Below are 14,976 nucleotides of genomic sequence, written 5' to 3' on the forward strand. Positions count from 1 at the left end.
CGGACACTGATAGGTGGCACAAATTGGCACTGATAGCTGGCACAGATGGGCGGCACGGATGGGCGGCACGGATGGGCATGGATAGGCGGCACAGGTGGGCATGGATAGGCGGCACAGGTGGGCATGGATAGGCGGCACAGGTGGGCATGGATAGGCGGCACAGGTGGGCACTCAGGCGGCACAGGTGGGCACTCATAGGCGGCACAGGTGGGCACTCATAGGCGGCATCGGTGTTATAGTAATGGATGCCAATCAGTGCCAAACAATAATGCATGCCAATCAGTGATGCCCATTGTGGGCACTGATTGGCATCCATTATGGGCACTGATTGGCACCCATTGTGCTGACTGGCATCCCTGGTGGTCTAGGGAGGATTATGGCCTTTATTACCTTTTCCCTGGTGGTCTAGTGGCGTCCCTGGTGGTCCAGTGTGGGCATCCTCGGGGGGGCTGTGCTGATAATCGATCAGCACAGACCCCCCCTGTCAGAGGAGCAGCCGATCGGCTCTCCTCTACTCGCGTCTGACAGACGCAAGTGATGGAAAGCCGATCACCGGCTCTTCCCATTTACACTGTGATCAGCCATGATTGGACACGGCTGATCACATGGTAAAGAGTCTCCGTCGGAGACTCTTTACCGAGATCGTAGTTGCCGGGTGTCAGACTGACACCCCCGGGGGCGCGCAGCGGCTCATAATCCTGATCACGTCATATGACGTCTGGTCAGGATTATGAAACCACTTTGCCACCAGCAATTCCCTATAGGGCGGGTGGCAAGTGGTTAAAGCCAGCAGCTACAAATACTGCAGCTGCTGACTTTTAAAATAATGACACTTACCCACCCAGCGCGCCCGCGATGTCGGCACCCGAAGCCGATCTCTCGATCGTCTCTCGGGTGCTGCCGCCGCCATCTTGGGTATGGGAATCAGGAAGTGGAGCCTTTCGGCTTCATTTCCCGGTTCCCTACTGCGCATGTGCGAGTCGCGCTGCGCAATAAGGATGGTCCCCGCTGTCTCTGGGATCCGTGTGTTTCCCAGCAGGCAGCGGGGGACTTTCGGAAAGGGGCGTACCTTCTACAGAATCTACGCCGGAAGTGGGTGCAGATACCTGTACTATACAGGTACCTGCACCCCCCCCTCCCCCCCGAAAGGTGCCAATTATGGCGCCGGAGGGGGGGAGGATTCCAATGAGTGGAAGGTCCACTTTAGGGTGGACCTCCGCTTTAATTTGTTTCATTATGTATTTATTATGATTTTTATTTATTTGTGTATTTTACATCTATTTGTTTATACATTATTCCTATTTGTTTTATTTATTATTTTAAACAAATTTTCATTCAAGCAGAAAATCACATAAAAACACACAAATGGTGTGTTTCCATTCATTTCTATGGGAGTAAAAACGTGCCATAAACGCGTAGATATGCACAATTTGAGCTACAAAAAAAAAAAAACACATTTTTTTTGCGCTTCAGGCGACTTCTAGCAGAAATGTAAAACCATCTCCATAGAGAATAGTTGATTTTTTTTCTCCTCTGGCGTTTCGGAGGTTCGCGCTTCAAGCTACAAAACGCTGAGCTGTGAATGGGGCCTAAGCGATGAGGGGGCGGTGCTTTACTGCGAATGGGAGGAGTCTGCTCAGTCATTGGCGAGGGGAAAAAAAATAAAAATAAGTTGTGTACTGTTTCTGTCACTATAAAGTATACAGTGCCCGTGTATCCCGTATTTTGTCCTCGTGTGTTCTGCGCATGCCCGGCAGTTATAGAGCTGGTTCAGCTCCTCCCTCCGCTAACGTCACGATCTCTGTATTGTAAGCGCCTGGGTCGGCGCATGCGCAGAGGGAGCAGGAGTGTGGAGCAGAATTTCATGGGATGCAGAGCCGGCCTTCCCTGAGCCCGATCCCGGGAGCGCGCTATAATGCAGCCCGTGGATTGCAGGCCGCAGCCCACCATGGCCGGGAACTGCAGCAGCTTCAACTCGCCCGGCACAGGGGAGATCATCCAGCTGAATGTGGGGGGCACCAGGTAGGTGGTTAGCTGTAATAGGTAGGTGGGAGGTGAGCTGTCATTCATAGCAGAGGCAGGCGCAGGACTTCTTCACCTGTCTGGAGGGGAGGGAGGATAATCCTCCATGTCTGCTATAATGTTATTATTATTATTATCCCCCATGGGCCTCATTCACATCTGTATGTGTGTGGAAAGTGCACGTCACCCCTGTGGTGTCTTCTCTGACCGTGTGATGAAATGCGCACTTTCCCGCAGGTTTTTGAAGCGCACTGCAAACGCATATTACAATTCCATTAATTGTTAATGCGGCCGCCCCAAATGCGGTTAGTAGATGTGCGTTTTTCTGTGCGGCATGCCCAGAAAGGGGCGGGAGCAGCTTTGGCACGCTTGTTGCGAATAGAGGCAGCCCATTCAAGTGAAGGGAGAGTCCTATGCACAACACGTGCAAACGCATCAGAGAACGCACGCTCTCGCCACGTGAACAGGGGCCTAATTCTTAATGGCGACCAGCAGACGTGCTGCAAAACATGGAGAGTGCAGCCCCTCGGGGCCTCGTTCACACCTGAGTGGTCTGGGAAGGCATGAGAAAACGCACGTCACGCTTGTAAAGACATTCATTCTTAACCCCTTCCCGTCCTGCGTTTATAGCCGAATGACGGCTACAGCCCGGGCTTGCTTTGCTGGGAGGGCATCTATTGATGTCCTCCTGTGATCGCGCTGCCCGTGCACCCCTATGGCACGCTGAGTCCTTCAGACTGATCGGGGTAAAGGGCCAATCACAGCGCCCCTTTACCATGTGATCAGCTGTGTCCAATGACAGCTGATCACAGAATAAACATAAGCCAGTTATCGGCTTTTCTTTCCTCATGCTGACAACATAGGGAGAGGAGAGCCGATAACTGGCTTGTGTTAAAGGGACATCTACACTGATAATTGTTAGATTGTAAGCTCCTTGAGGGCTGGGACTGATGTGAATGTACGTGATGTGTATATGTAAAGCTATATAAGTTCCTTAATAATAATAATCAGCGCGCTGATATCAGTGTCCTGATTATTAGTGCCAAAAAAGCTGAATATTGGCCTGGGCAGGATGGGGCTAAAAGTGCCCAGTAGGCAAGTGTTTAATTGATTACAACATTGAATGGCTTAACACTGCACTTTGTGTTTTTGAAAACACGATTGATCATCGATCGATTAGAACTGTCCATGTTATCGATGTACAATAGGATGATGATCACACACATTATTTTTTATTTTTTTGCACGATCAACAAAATTACACCGCAGCCGATAGACACGGCATTGACCAGGGGCTCACTAAATTGATGGGATGATGGTTGTCTAGTTTGCGGATTTATTCACACAGAAGAATCCATTGGATGATCGCATTGATAGATGTGTGGCTGCCATTATCTTGCTGCGACTGATTGGTCATTATAATTGGTCATGCGCCTGTGCTATAGCCAAAGACAGCTAAGGTGTGGGCTTGAAATGCCAGGAGGGTATCCAATGTATGTCCTCCAGTTCTGGTGCTGCCCTGTTATCACCAGGTCCTTGGGAATCAGCTGGTCACAGCATAGTAAAGGGTCAGTCACATCGGGCCCTTTACCATGTGATCAGCTGTCAGCCAATGACAGCTGATCACAGAAGCCAGGGACTGGCTTTTTTTTTTTTTGTTCACGCTGTCAGCATGAAGAATATAAGCAAGCCCTTAACCAGCTCCCGTTAGAGAGATATCGGTCCCTAGTGCTGCTAATCAGTGCCACCTCTCCGTGCCGCCTCATCAGTGCCCGTCAGTGAACGTGAAAAATTATCTCTTTGCAAAATTTTATAACCAAATATGAAAAACGTTTTGTTTAAAATTTTCGGTCTTTTATTTTGTTTGTTTAGCTAAAAATGTAATATGGTATAGTGTGATGACCGCACAATTGTCATTTAAAGTGTGACAGCGCTGAAAGCTAAAAATTGGTCTGGGCAGGAAGGGGGTGTAAGTGTCCAGTAAGTAAGTGGCTAAAGAGGAAGTACTTCCTCTTTGTTTCCCTGCAAAGGTAAAGCATAATGGGCTACTATGCATCGCATAATAACCCATTATGTGTCACTTACCTGACACAGGAGCCAGCGATGTCACGGACTCCGGCTCTGTGAGTGGCCGGAGTTGTGTGACGTCACTCCAGCGCGTGCGCGCGGGAGCCGCCAGTTACGGCTTGTCCTTTAATGAAATCGGTGCTTTGTGACCCTTCTAAAGTGTGCACGCGCCGGAGGAGTCCTTGGTACGGGGAATTGTAAATATCTCCTAAACCATAAGGCCCCTTTCACACTAACGTCCCGTTCAGGCCCGCCTGTCAGTTTTTCAGGCGGACCTGAACGGGTGCTCCATAGAGCTCTATGGAGCGTCGGATGTCAGCGGTGACATGTCCGCTGACATCCGACCCGCTCCGATCCGAAAAAGTGTGACGGAGGAAAAAGCTATTTTTCCATCCGTCTGCGGATCGGATCGGATGACGACGGTCACTGCGGTCCGTCGTCATCCGATCTCCCATAGGGGAGAACGGCGCTGTGACAGGTCCGTCCCTGCACAGTGTGCGGAGACAGACCTGTCATCTCCCTGCTCAGCGGGGATTGGCGGAGTGATCCCCGCTGAGCAAACGGACATCCACGGGGCGGATCAGAACTGATCCGCCCCGTGTGAAAGGACCCTAAAGGTTTAGGAGTTATTTACAGCACCTACAGGTAAGCCTTAAAGAGGAAGTAAAGGCAGGAAGAAAAAAAAAAAACACAACCTGTAAGGCAAAGGCATAATGAACTAGTATTCATAGCATACTAGCTCATTATGAATAACTTACCTGAGATGGAAGCCCCCGAAGCAACCCTCGTTCTTCTCCTCCATCGCCGCCATCTATCCCGGAGTGAATTCCGGGTATCGCGGCTCCGGCGCTGTGACTGGCCGGAGCCACGATGACGTCACTCATGCGCGCGGGAGCTCCCACTAACAGCATGACAGTCTTTTGCAAATATTTGTTGCATCTACAGGTAAGCCTTAATCTAGGCTTACCTGTAGGTAAAAGTGGTCCCAGAAGGTTTACAACCACTTTAATCTAGGCTTACCTGTAGGTGAAAGTGTGTAGTAAGGGTTTACAACCACTTTAAGGAGGAGCTCCAGTCTCCTGTGTAAAAATTAAGTCGGCAGCTACAAAAAGTTTAGCTTCTGACTTTTTTAATAAACAGCCACTCAACTGTCCTAGGATCCAGCAATGGGATCAGCCCAGCCTTTCTGACATCACATCTTATGTCTTCAGCGTCGGCATCTTAGGTGTGGGCACTTGGCTGTGACGACTTACAGCTTCACAGCCTCACAGCCGGGTGCCTACTGCACATGCACGAAACGCACTGCGCCTTGTGAATGGTCCTGTAGTCTTTTGGGACTTGTGATGTGTCCCAGAAGACTGTGGGGAGGGGGGAGAAGAACTTCCGCTTCAGATATTGGTGCAAAAGTGAGAGCGGGCGCTTGTCAAATTTGGGTACCCCCTCCACAAAAGCGCCATTTCTGAAAGTGGAGGAGGCATTAAAGCAGAAGTTCCCCCTTTTGGGTGGAGCTCTGCTTTAAGGCTGGTTTTGCAGAAAATTGTGATCACCTGTTGTGCTGGGCGATCGCCCGCTGTAAGACATCGGGTCGCCGCTTTACCGGTCCAGGGATTTGAAATCCCTGTGGCTTTCTCTCCTCTTCTCCAACGCTGACAGAACAGGCTAACCGTGTTCTGGTTGGTCAGCATCGACCAATTAGAATGTCTCCTATCCGTACATATAGACATATAGAGAGGTACGTTAAGGAGATTAAGCCGTGGGAATTTCTTCAGAGTCCTGTGCCATAAATGGTGGCTTCGGCCACTCACACAGCTGGGCTCCGCAAACCCATAAGGAAGACTGGGTGAAGATGGAAGCTGCTGGAAGGGCTTCGTTTTAGGGTAAGTTTTCCGTAATGTTTTAGTATGCAACGCAAACTAGTACATTATGACATTGCCTTGCAGGTGAAAAAAAAAAAAATCAGTGGTGGTTTACTACTGCTTTAAAGCAGAACTAAAGTTAAAGAATAAAAAATTGGGAGCATGCAGGATCTGCCTGTTTAGTCTCCTTCAGAATGTAAAGTGAGCCATGCGTGCTCAGTGTCTATTTCCAGCACACCTCAGTATTGGGATGAAAGAACATTCGTCTGCATGTGAGGGAGTTATGTAATCCCCTGCCAGCCAATCAGGATGGACAAAGATCCAGGAAAAGAGTGCATATCTGCATCGTGGAGGGAGCTTGTGGATGTCGCATCGCTGGAATGGAGGCATCTGCAGGCTTCAAGTGATATTAAAAGTTTCTTTCTTTCTTTCTAAAAAAAAACACAAACATTTCATACTTGCATGCTCTTTTGCACAGAACAGCCTCGATTCTCATCTTCTGGGGTCCCCCACCGACATCCCTGGCTCTTCCTGCCCTCCAGTACCCCCCCCCCCCAGCAAGCCGCTTGGGGGGGGGGGGGGGGTACTCGTGTGGGTTCAATCTATTGACACACACAGTGCGGCTTCCCCCCCCCACTTCCGGGTCACAGGATTTGATTGACAGCAGGAGGAGCCAATGGCTGCCGTTGCTCTCACTAAGTCCAGTGAGGAGGGATAGAGAGAGCAGTGCTGGCTCGAGATCTTTCTCGGGTAAGTATTTGGGGGGGAGCTGCATCCAAAAGGTTCTTTACCTTAAAGCGGGACTGCACTGTGGAAAAAAATATTAAAAGCCAGCAGCTATAAATACTGCAGCTGCTGACTTTTAATAAATGGATACTCACCTGTCCCGGGGTCCAGCGATGCAGAGGCCGATCGATCGCTCGCTCGGCTCTCGGCTGCTGCCAGCACCATTCTAGGTGAGGGAATCAGGAAGTGAAGCATTGCGGCTTCGCTTCCCGGTTCCCTACTGCGCATGCGCGAGTCGCGCATCGCAATAGGAATTGTCCGCGCTGTCTCTGGGACCCGTGTGTGTCCCAGCAGACAGCGTGCAGGGACAGGAAGAGGCATAGACTCCCGTGGGAGTCTATGCCTGGAAGTGGGTGTAAATACCTGTCTTTGACAGGTATCTGCACCCCCTCCCCCCTGAAAGGTGCCAAATGTAACACCGGAGGGGGGGAGGGTTCCGATCAGCGGAAGTTCCGCTTTAGGGTGGAACCCCGCTTTAATGCTGCGCATGCATTGAAGTACAAAACTTTCTGCCTTTACAAGCACTTTCAGTTCCTGCTGTAAAGTGGGATTAAACCTAAAAAATAACTTCACAAATCCACCCATGTGCAGTTCAGAGTACATTTATGGCACAGCTCTCTGCCATGATAATGTGACTCCTGTGTGACGGAGTGACGTCATCGCGGCCAGGCCAGTCAAACGGTTGATGTTCCCAAACCCGGAAAGAAGACCAGGAGAAGATAGGAGTGACGACTCTAGAAAGGGTCGCTTCCCAGATAAGTCTGTCATAATGTGCTAAAATGTGGGGCAGATTAGTACACTATAGTATCCATTCCATATCCGTTCCATTCCTCCCAAAACGGCATTCGGGGTTCAGGGGCTGGTGCATTTGTACTATGTTGCTTGTTCCACCTTGAATATGGGTGTAACATGTTACAAAAGGTGATCTTAGCCTTTAATTCATTTAGCTGAATTGAGAAATGTGCTGAAAAATAAAGACCGTTAATGATGCAAATTTATAAGACATATCATGCAGAGCAGTCTACTGTATACTGGGGATGTCTATTATAGGTCTAGGCTGGATTACATCTCATTTTCTGCTCCTGCTTTTAATTCTTTTTCAGAAAATGTTTTGGACTTTGTTCAGATTGTGTAAATGACTTGCATGCTTTTCATTCTTTTGTAGTAAGTCAGCTGTGCCTGATCACTGATGGCTGCTATTTGTTAATATCAGAGTGAAGGCGCATTCTCATTTCTACACATAACCTGCCTCCCCTCCCCCAGCACATTTATTATCGGGTGTACCCTTCTTCTTCTTACCCCCTCTTTTTTTTTTTTTTTTTTTTTTTTTTAACATTATGCACACCCAACTTTAATGCTGAAATTGAATCTGTTTTCTATTTTCTTTCTGAGCTTTGTCAACATGCTAATATAAACTTTTAATAAAACTTTTCTGTTTTCATTACGTACCTTTTTTTTCTAGACCCATTTATGCTAGAACTGGGTCTCTGTGCTGTTCTATGAAATGCAGGCCGATCCTGGCTGATAGGAGGGTCCGGCAGAGGTGCTGTACAAAGCTTCCTGAAAACAGCACAGCACCCTGATTCAAGAAAAAAAAGCAGAACTCACAAAGTAAAGTACGCTTGTGTAAACGAGTCCTAAAGATGGCTACATATTATACAACTTTTTTGTTGTTTTCATTTCCTTTAGATTTACCTTCAAATGTGTAGTGCAAGGGCCTGCCTGATTTGCATACAAATTAAAACTTTTAGGTTTGACCTCCATGTTATATGGTTTTGGTAAATCTAAAGGAAAAATGTAGAGTTCTTTTCACACGGGTGGTCCGCACTGCAGACTCCCCTTGCTCAGCGGGGGATAACTCCATTGATCCCAGCTGAGCAGGCGGATGACAGTTCCGTCTCCACTCACTGTGCAGAGATGGACATGGGAAGATCGGATGGAAAATAGGGTCACCATCCATCTACATTTCATGGACCGGATCAGATAGCAGCCGGCGTCGGCGGACATGTCACCGCTGACATCCGCTGCCCCATAGGGGTGAATGGAGTGTCCGATCAGGTCCACCTGAAAAACTGACAGGCGGATGTGATCGGAAAGCCCGTGTGAAAGGGGCCTTAGGATCCAATCACACTTGCACTTGGGGCTGTGTGATTACATGCTGAAACCCCAGCAGAGGGTCTCTTCCCAGGGCCAGTCACTCAGAAGTAATTGGCTCTTGAGTGATTACATGCAAGCAGCTGTAGGAGCTGTTGGCCTCCCATTGCTTTCAATGAGGCTTCCTCCTGCAGCTAATTGTCGGGAACCCCCACTAGAGTTCTCACATGTAATTGCACATGGCCTCATTTACAGGTGTGAATGGGTCCCAGATTGTATAACTGAACTCGGGTGTGTTTGTGTGGTCAGTTTAAATGGCAATTGCAATTACAGTTGCATATATTAAAGCAAAGTTTCACCCAAAAGTGGAACTTCTGCTTTAAGAGCTCCTTGCCCCCTTACATGCCAGGCAGCCGCTCCCTCTCAGCAATCTCCTGGGACACGTGACATTCCCAGAAGATTGCCTGTCCACTGGGAGAACACAGCGCCACTCGCGCATGGGCAGTGCACGCCCCCGCCCATGAAGCCGCAAGCCGTGGAACAGGTAAGTATGTGTTTATTAAAAGTTAGCCGCTATACTTTTTGTAGCTGCTTACTTTTAATAAACAAAAGCCTGGTACTCAGCCTTAAAGTGATTGTAAAGTCCTTTGTTATCTTAATAGAAAGGAGACCAAAAAAAAAAAAAAAAAGGACTTTACAGTCACTTTAAGCGGAGTTTCAGGCTTTTGGTTATTAAGTCAGCCGCTACAAAAAGTATAGAATGCATTAAGATAGAAAGAGAACCTTCTGCCTTTACAACCACTTTAACTTGTACCCAATCCAGAGAGATATCAGCGTCATACAGCTGCTTGTTGGCTGGCCCTCTGTCCTCTGCACTCTCACACAATCCTATGGAAAGTTAGGAATGACCGGCTTGTACTCCTGATCTCTCTATAGGATTGAATGAGAGCACACATTGTTCTTGTGCAGACAACAGAACAAACATGAATCCTTTTTTTCTTTCTTTTTTTTTTGTCTGTCAAACCTTTTTATAGCTATAAAGTTGATATCTAGACAGCTGCAGAAATAAGATTTGTCATTCATAAGAATCTTAATTTGTTTCTCTCCAGATTTAGTACATCAAGACAAACACTCATGTGGATCCCAGACTCCTTTTTTTCCAGGTATGTATCAGTGCTGCCAATGTGCTAATTGTAGAATCAGTTCTTCGAGGATGGAAATGTGCTATTTAAATCATCTTGCATGGTTTCTTTATAATGTATCCGAATTTTCATTGTAGTACAGGATTTATACAGCCTCACCCCCGCTCATTGGTTTTCTGGGACTTGCTACTTCTGAGCCGATGTGTACAGACCAGGGAGTGCCAAGTTCTGACACCCCCCCCCCCCCCCCATATAAAAACACTTCTTACCACTTTTACCCCCCTTCATGACCAGGCCATTTCTTTGTGATATGTCACTGCGTTACTTTAACCACTTGCCGACCGCCTAACGCCGATGTACGTCGGCAGAATGGCACGGGCAGGCATAAGCACGTACATGTACGTGATTTGCCTCCCGCGGGTCGGGGGCCCGATCGGGCCCCCGCCCGGTGCCTGCGGCGGTCGGTTTTCGTTCGGGAGCGATCCCGGACGAGGGGACGGCCATTCATTCATGGCCACCCCCTCGCGATCGCTCCCGACGAATAGAAATCCCCGGTGACATCACTTCCTCTCCTGTAATGTAAACACAGGAGAGGAAGTGATGTATTCTCTCCTCCGTGTCGGTATTTTTCGTTCCGACACGGAGGAGAGCGGATCAGTGAGTTGCACCAACACATCCCACACACAGTAGAACATGCCAGGCACACTCACACCCCCCCTTTACCCCCCGATCACCCCCCCAATTACCCCTGCCCCCCAGTCACAGTGACACCAATGTCATTTTTTTTTTTTTTTTTTTTTTTTTTGCATTGGTGTCATTTGTGACTGTAATAACTGTTAGGGCAGTTAGAGTTAGCCCCCTTTAGTTCTAATGTACCCCCCTAACCCCCCCAATAAAGGTTTAACCCCGTGATCACCCCCCGTCGCCAGTGTCACTAAGGCTGGGTTCACATTGCAGCGGTTTATGAGAACGAATGTGATTCGCACCGCACTGCAGTGCAAATCACATCCGATCTCTGTGCGATTCGAGTTCAGCCATTCGCCGCACCCGCCGCACCCGCCACACCCGCCGCACCCGCCGCAAATTCGCACGGGACCCTTTTTTTGGCCCGCAGCAGAATCGGATCGCATGGGTGTTCACACCATGCGATCCGAGTTTGCAGATCGCACTGCGATATGCGAACTGATCTGGGGGTGTCAGTAACATTTCACTGACACTCCCAGCAGTTCGCATAGGGCAGTGTGAACTGCCGCCGGGAGGCATGCGATGCGGGAACCCGCCGCGGATTCGCGGCGTTTCCGCATCGCTCCAGTGTGAACCCAGCCTAATAAGCGATCATTTTTCTGATCGCCGTATTAGTGTCCCAGGTGACGCTAGTTAGGCAGGTAGGTATTTAGGTTCGCCGCAGCTTTTTATAGCGCCAGGGACCCCCATATACTACCGCATAAAGCCCCCTGATTGCCCCCTAGTTAACCCTTTCACCAGTGATCACCATATAACTGTTACAGGTGACGCTGGTTGGTTAGTTATTTTTTTATAGTTTCAGGGCACCCGCCATTTATTACCTAATAAAGGTTTAACCCCCTGATCACCCGGCGGGTGTCATTTGTGACTAATAACTGTTAGGGCAGTTAGGGTTAGCCCCCTTTAGTTCTAAGGTACCCCCCTAACCCCCCCAATAAAGGTTTAACCCCGTGATCACCCCCCGTCGCCAGTGTCACTAAGGCTGGGTTCAGATTGCAGCGGTTTGAGAACGGATGTGATTCGCACTGCAGTGCAAATCACATCCGATCTCTGTGCGATTCGAGTTCAGCCATTCGCCGCACCCGCCACACCCGCCGCACCCGCCGCAAATTCGCACGGGACCCTTTTTTTGGCCCGCAGCAGAATCGGATCGCATGGGTGTTCACACCATGCGATCCGAGTTTGCAGATCGCACTGCGATATGCGAACTGATCTGGGGGTGTCAGTAACATTTCACTGACACTCCCAGCAGTTCGCATAGGGCAGTGTGAACTGCCGCCGGGAGGCATGCGATGCGGGAACCCGCCGCGCATTCGTGGCGTTCCCGCATCGCTCCAGTGTGAACCCAGCCTAATAAGCGATCGTTTTTCTGATCGCTGTATTAGTGTCACAGGTGACGCTAGTTAGGCAAGTAGGTATTTAGGTTCGCCGCAGCTTTTTATAGCGCCAGGGACCCCCATATACTACCGCATAAAGCCCCCTGATTGCCCCCTAGTTAACCCTTTCACCAGTGATCACCATATAACTGTTACAGGTGACGCTGGTTGGTTAGTTATTTTTTTATAGTTTCAGGGCACCCGCCATTTATTACCTAGTCTCACTAGTGTACCCCTAAATTTAGGGGTGTCTACTTTCCAAAATGGGGTCATTTGGGGGGGGTTTGTGCCATCTTGGCATTTTATGGCCTTCAAAACTGTAACGCCCTTAGAAAGCCTGAAGGCGGTGCTTGGTTTTCGGGGCCCCGTACGCGGCTAGGCTCCCAAAAAGTCCCACATATGTGGTATCCCCGTACTCAGGAGAAGCAGCAGAATTTATTTTGGGGTGTCATTTCACATATGCCCATGGCATGCGTGAGCAATATATCATTTAGTGACAACTTTGTGAAAAAAAAAAAAAAAAAAAAAAAGTTTGTAATTTTCCCGCAACTTGTGGCAAAATATAAAATATTCCATGGACTCAACATGCCTCTCAGCAAATAGCTTGGGGTGTCTACTTTCTAAAATGGGGTCATTTGTGGGGGTTTTGTGCCATCTTGGCATTTTATGGCCTTCAAAACTGTAATAGGTAGTGAGGAGTGAAGTCAAATATTTACGCCCTTAGAAAGCCTGAAGGCGGTGCTTGGTTTTCGGGGCCCCGTACGCGGCTAGGCTCCCAAAAAGTCCCACATATGTGGTATCCCCGTACTCAGGAGAAGCAGCAGAATTTATTTTGGGGTGTCATTTCACATATGCCCATGGCATGTGTGAGCAATATATCATTTAGTGACAACTTTGTGAAAAAAAAAAAAAAAAAAAAAAAGTTTGTAATTTTCCCGCAACTTGTGGCAAAATATAAAATATTCCATGAACTCAACATGCCTCTCAGCAAATAGCTTGGGGTGTCTACTTTCTAAAATGGGGTCATTTGTGGGGGTTTTGTGCCATCTTGGCATTTTATGGCCTTCAAAACTGTAATAGGTAGTGAGAAGTGAACTCAAAAATTTACGCCCTTAGAAAGCCTGAAGGCGGTGCTTGGTTTTCGGGGCCCCGTACGCGGCTAGGCTCCCAAAAAGTCCCACATATGTGGTATCCCCGTACTCAGGAGAAGCAGCAGAATTTATTTTGGGGTGTCATTTCACATACGCCCATAGCATGTGTGAGCAATATATCATTTAGTGACAACTTTGTGTAAAAAAAAAAAAAAAATTTTTTTTTTGTCATTATTCAATCGCTTGAGGCAAAAAAATAAAATATTCAATGGGCTCAACATGCCTCTTATCAATTTCCTTAGGGGGTCTACTTTCCAAAATGGGGTCATTTGGGGGGGTTTTGTACTGCCCTGCCATTTTAGCACCTCAAGAAATGAGATAGGCAGTCGTAAACTAAAAGCTGCGTAAATTCCAGAAAACGTACCTTAGTTTGTAGATGTGACAACTTTTGCGCAAACCAATAAATATACAATTATTGACTTTTTTTTTACCAAAGACATGTGGCTGAATACATTTTGGCCTAAATGTATGACTAAAATTGAGTTTATTGGATTTTTCTAATAACAAAAAGTAGAAAATATCATTTTTTTTCAAAATTTGCGGTCTTTTTACGTTTATATCGCAAAAAATAAAAATCGCAGAGGCAATCAAATACCATCAAAAGAAAGCTCTATTTGTGGGAAGAAAAGGACGCAAATTTTGTTTGGGTACAATATTGCATGACCGCGCAATTACCAGTTAAAGCAGCGCAGTGCCAAAGTGTAAAAAGACCTCTGGTCATTTACCAGCAAAATGGTCCGGTCTGAAAGTGGTTAACTGACAATTGCGCGGTCATGCAAGGCTGTACCCAAATATAATTTGTCATTTTTCCCAAGTGTTCTTCCAGGACAGCCCTTGAGAGATGGAGCTCCTCCCATCGACACAGGAAACACATTGCCACAGTTCAAAAGGCGGTCCCTCAGGTCCCTGGTCAGTCATTTGTGTTTCCTCCGTCGGAGGAACATGTTGCCAGGAACCTGGAGGCCCCTCTCAGGGGCTGCCTGAGAACCCGTAGGCCATAAGGGACAGGGTCCTGTTTTTTGGCTGCAGTTGGGTCCATACCTTTTTTCTTGTGGCTCGGGTACCGTCCAGCTGAATCGGAGCAGACCCGTTACCCTCCTCCTTCCAGTGCCGAGGTGGCCAGGGGCAGAATGACGCCGGTTTCCCCCAGGAGCGGTGAGTGGAACCTTCCATCTCTGCTCCTTGTTGCGGTGGGGTCGGAGACGCCGAGCGTCATTTCCGGCGGAACCGCGTCATCACTGTGTGCCGAGACTTCCGGTTCCGGGTCTCTAGGGTACAAGGAGGAGAGGGAGAGCCAGCGCTGTGCCTGTACAGTCCCGACCAGCGTCCAGCAATACCGGACTAGCGGCGGGATCCGGAGCGGCAGAGGGGGACCATGGAGGCTATTCCCCAGGACACTCTGGCGGAGACAGGCACCAGCCAATCCCAGGTAGGCTGCTGGGCATGCTATTACTCTGGTGGAGTGGTGGTGTTTGTAGGCTGGGTTCTGTATTGCCCCACGGTGGTGGTTAACTCACAGTTAAGGATGTATGCAGTTGGGTGATTCTAAGGAGGGACATGGAGCTGACGCTAAAAAATTCTTTGTCTTCTTATTTTCAGGCTAAAGAGCTACCAAAGGAAGACAAGGCAGGCCGCAAAAAGTGCCCTAATTGTGGGAATAGGTTGTCCTCTGACTCTAACAAAGCCCTATGCAAGAAATGCATTGCAAGCTTGCTTAAATCTGAGGCAGATTCCCCCTT

The 14,976-nt window shown here is 48.4% G+C and overlaps 1 protein-coding gene across 2 annotated transcripts in view; it reads left to right on the forward strand.

Annotated features, from left to right (window-relative positions):
* The first annotated feature begins 1,807 nt into the window (after positions 1-1,807).
* Positions 1,808-14,976, forward strand: part of KCTD3 (potassium channel tetramerization domain containing 3) — a 156,142-nt gene continuing 142,973 nt past the window's right edge. For both annotated transcript variants that reach the window (XM_077485767.1, XM_077485768.1), the window contains exons 1-2: positions 1,808-2,022; positions 9,934-9,987. In XM_077485767.1, coding sequence (XP_077341893.1) covers positions 1,916-2,022; positions 9,934-9,987 — 161 coding nt within the window. In that variant the 5' untranslated portion in view covers positions 1,808-1,915. The remainder of the gene's footprint in view (positions 2,023-9,933; positions 9,988-14,976) is intronic.

This window comes from Lithobates pipiens, unplaced genomic scaffold (genome assembly GCF_037356315.1).
Source record: "Lithobates pipiens isolate NorthernLeopardFrog02 unplaced genomic scaffold, aLitPip1_a1.2 Scaffold_18, whole genome shotgun sequence".
Classification (NCBI taxonomy): Eukaryota; Metazoa; Chordata; class Amphibia; order Anura; family Ranidae; genus Lithobates; species Lithobates pipiens.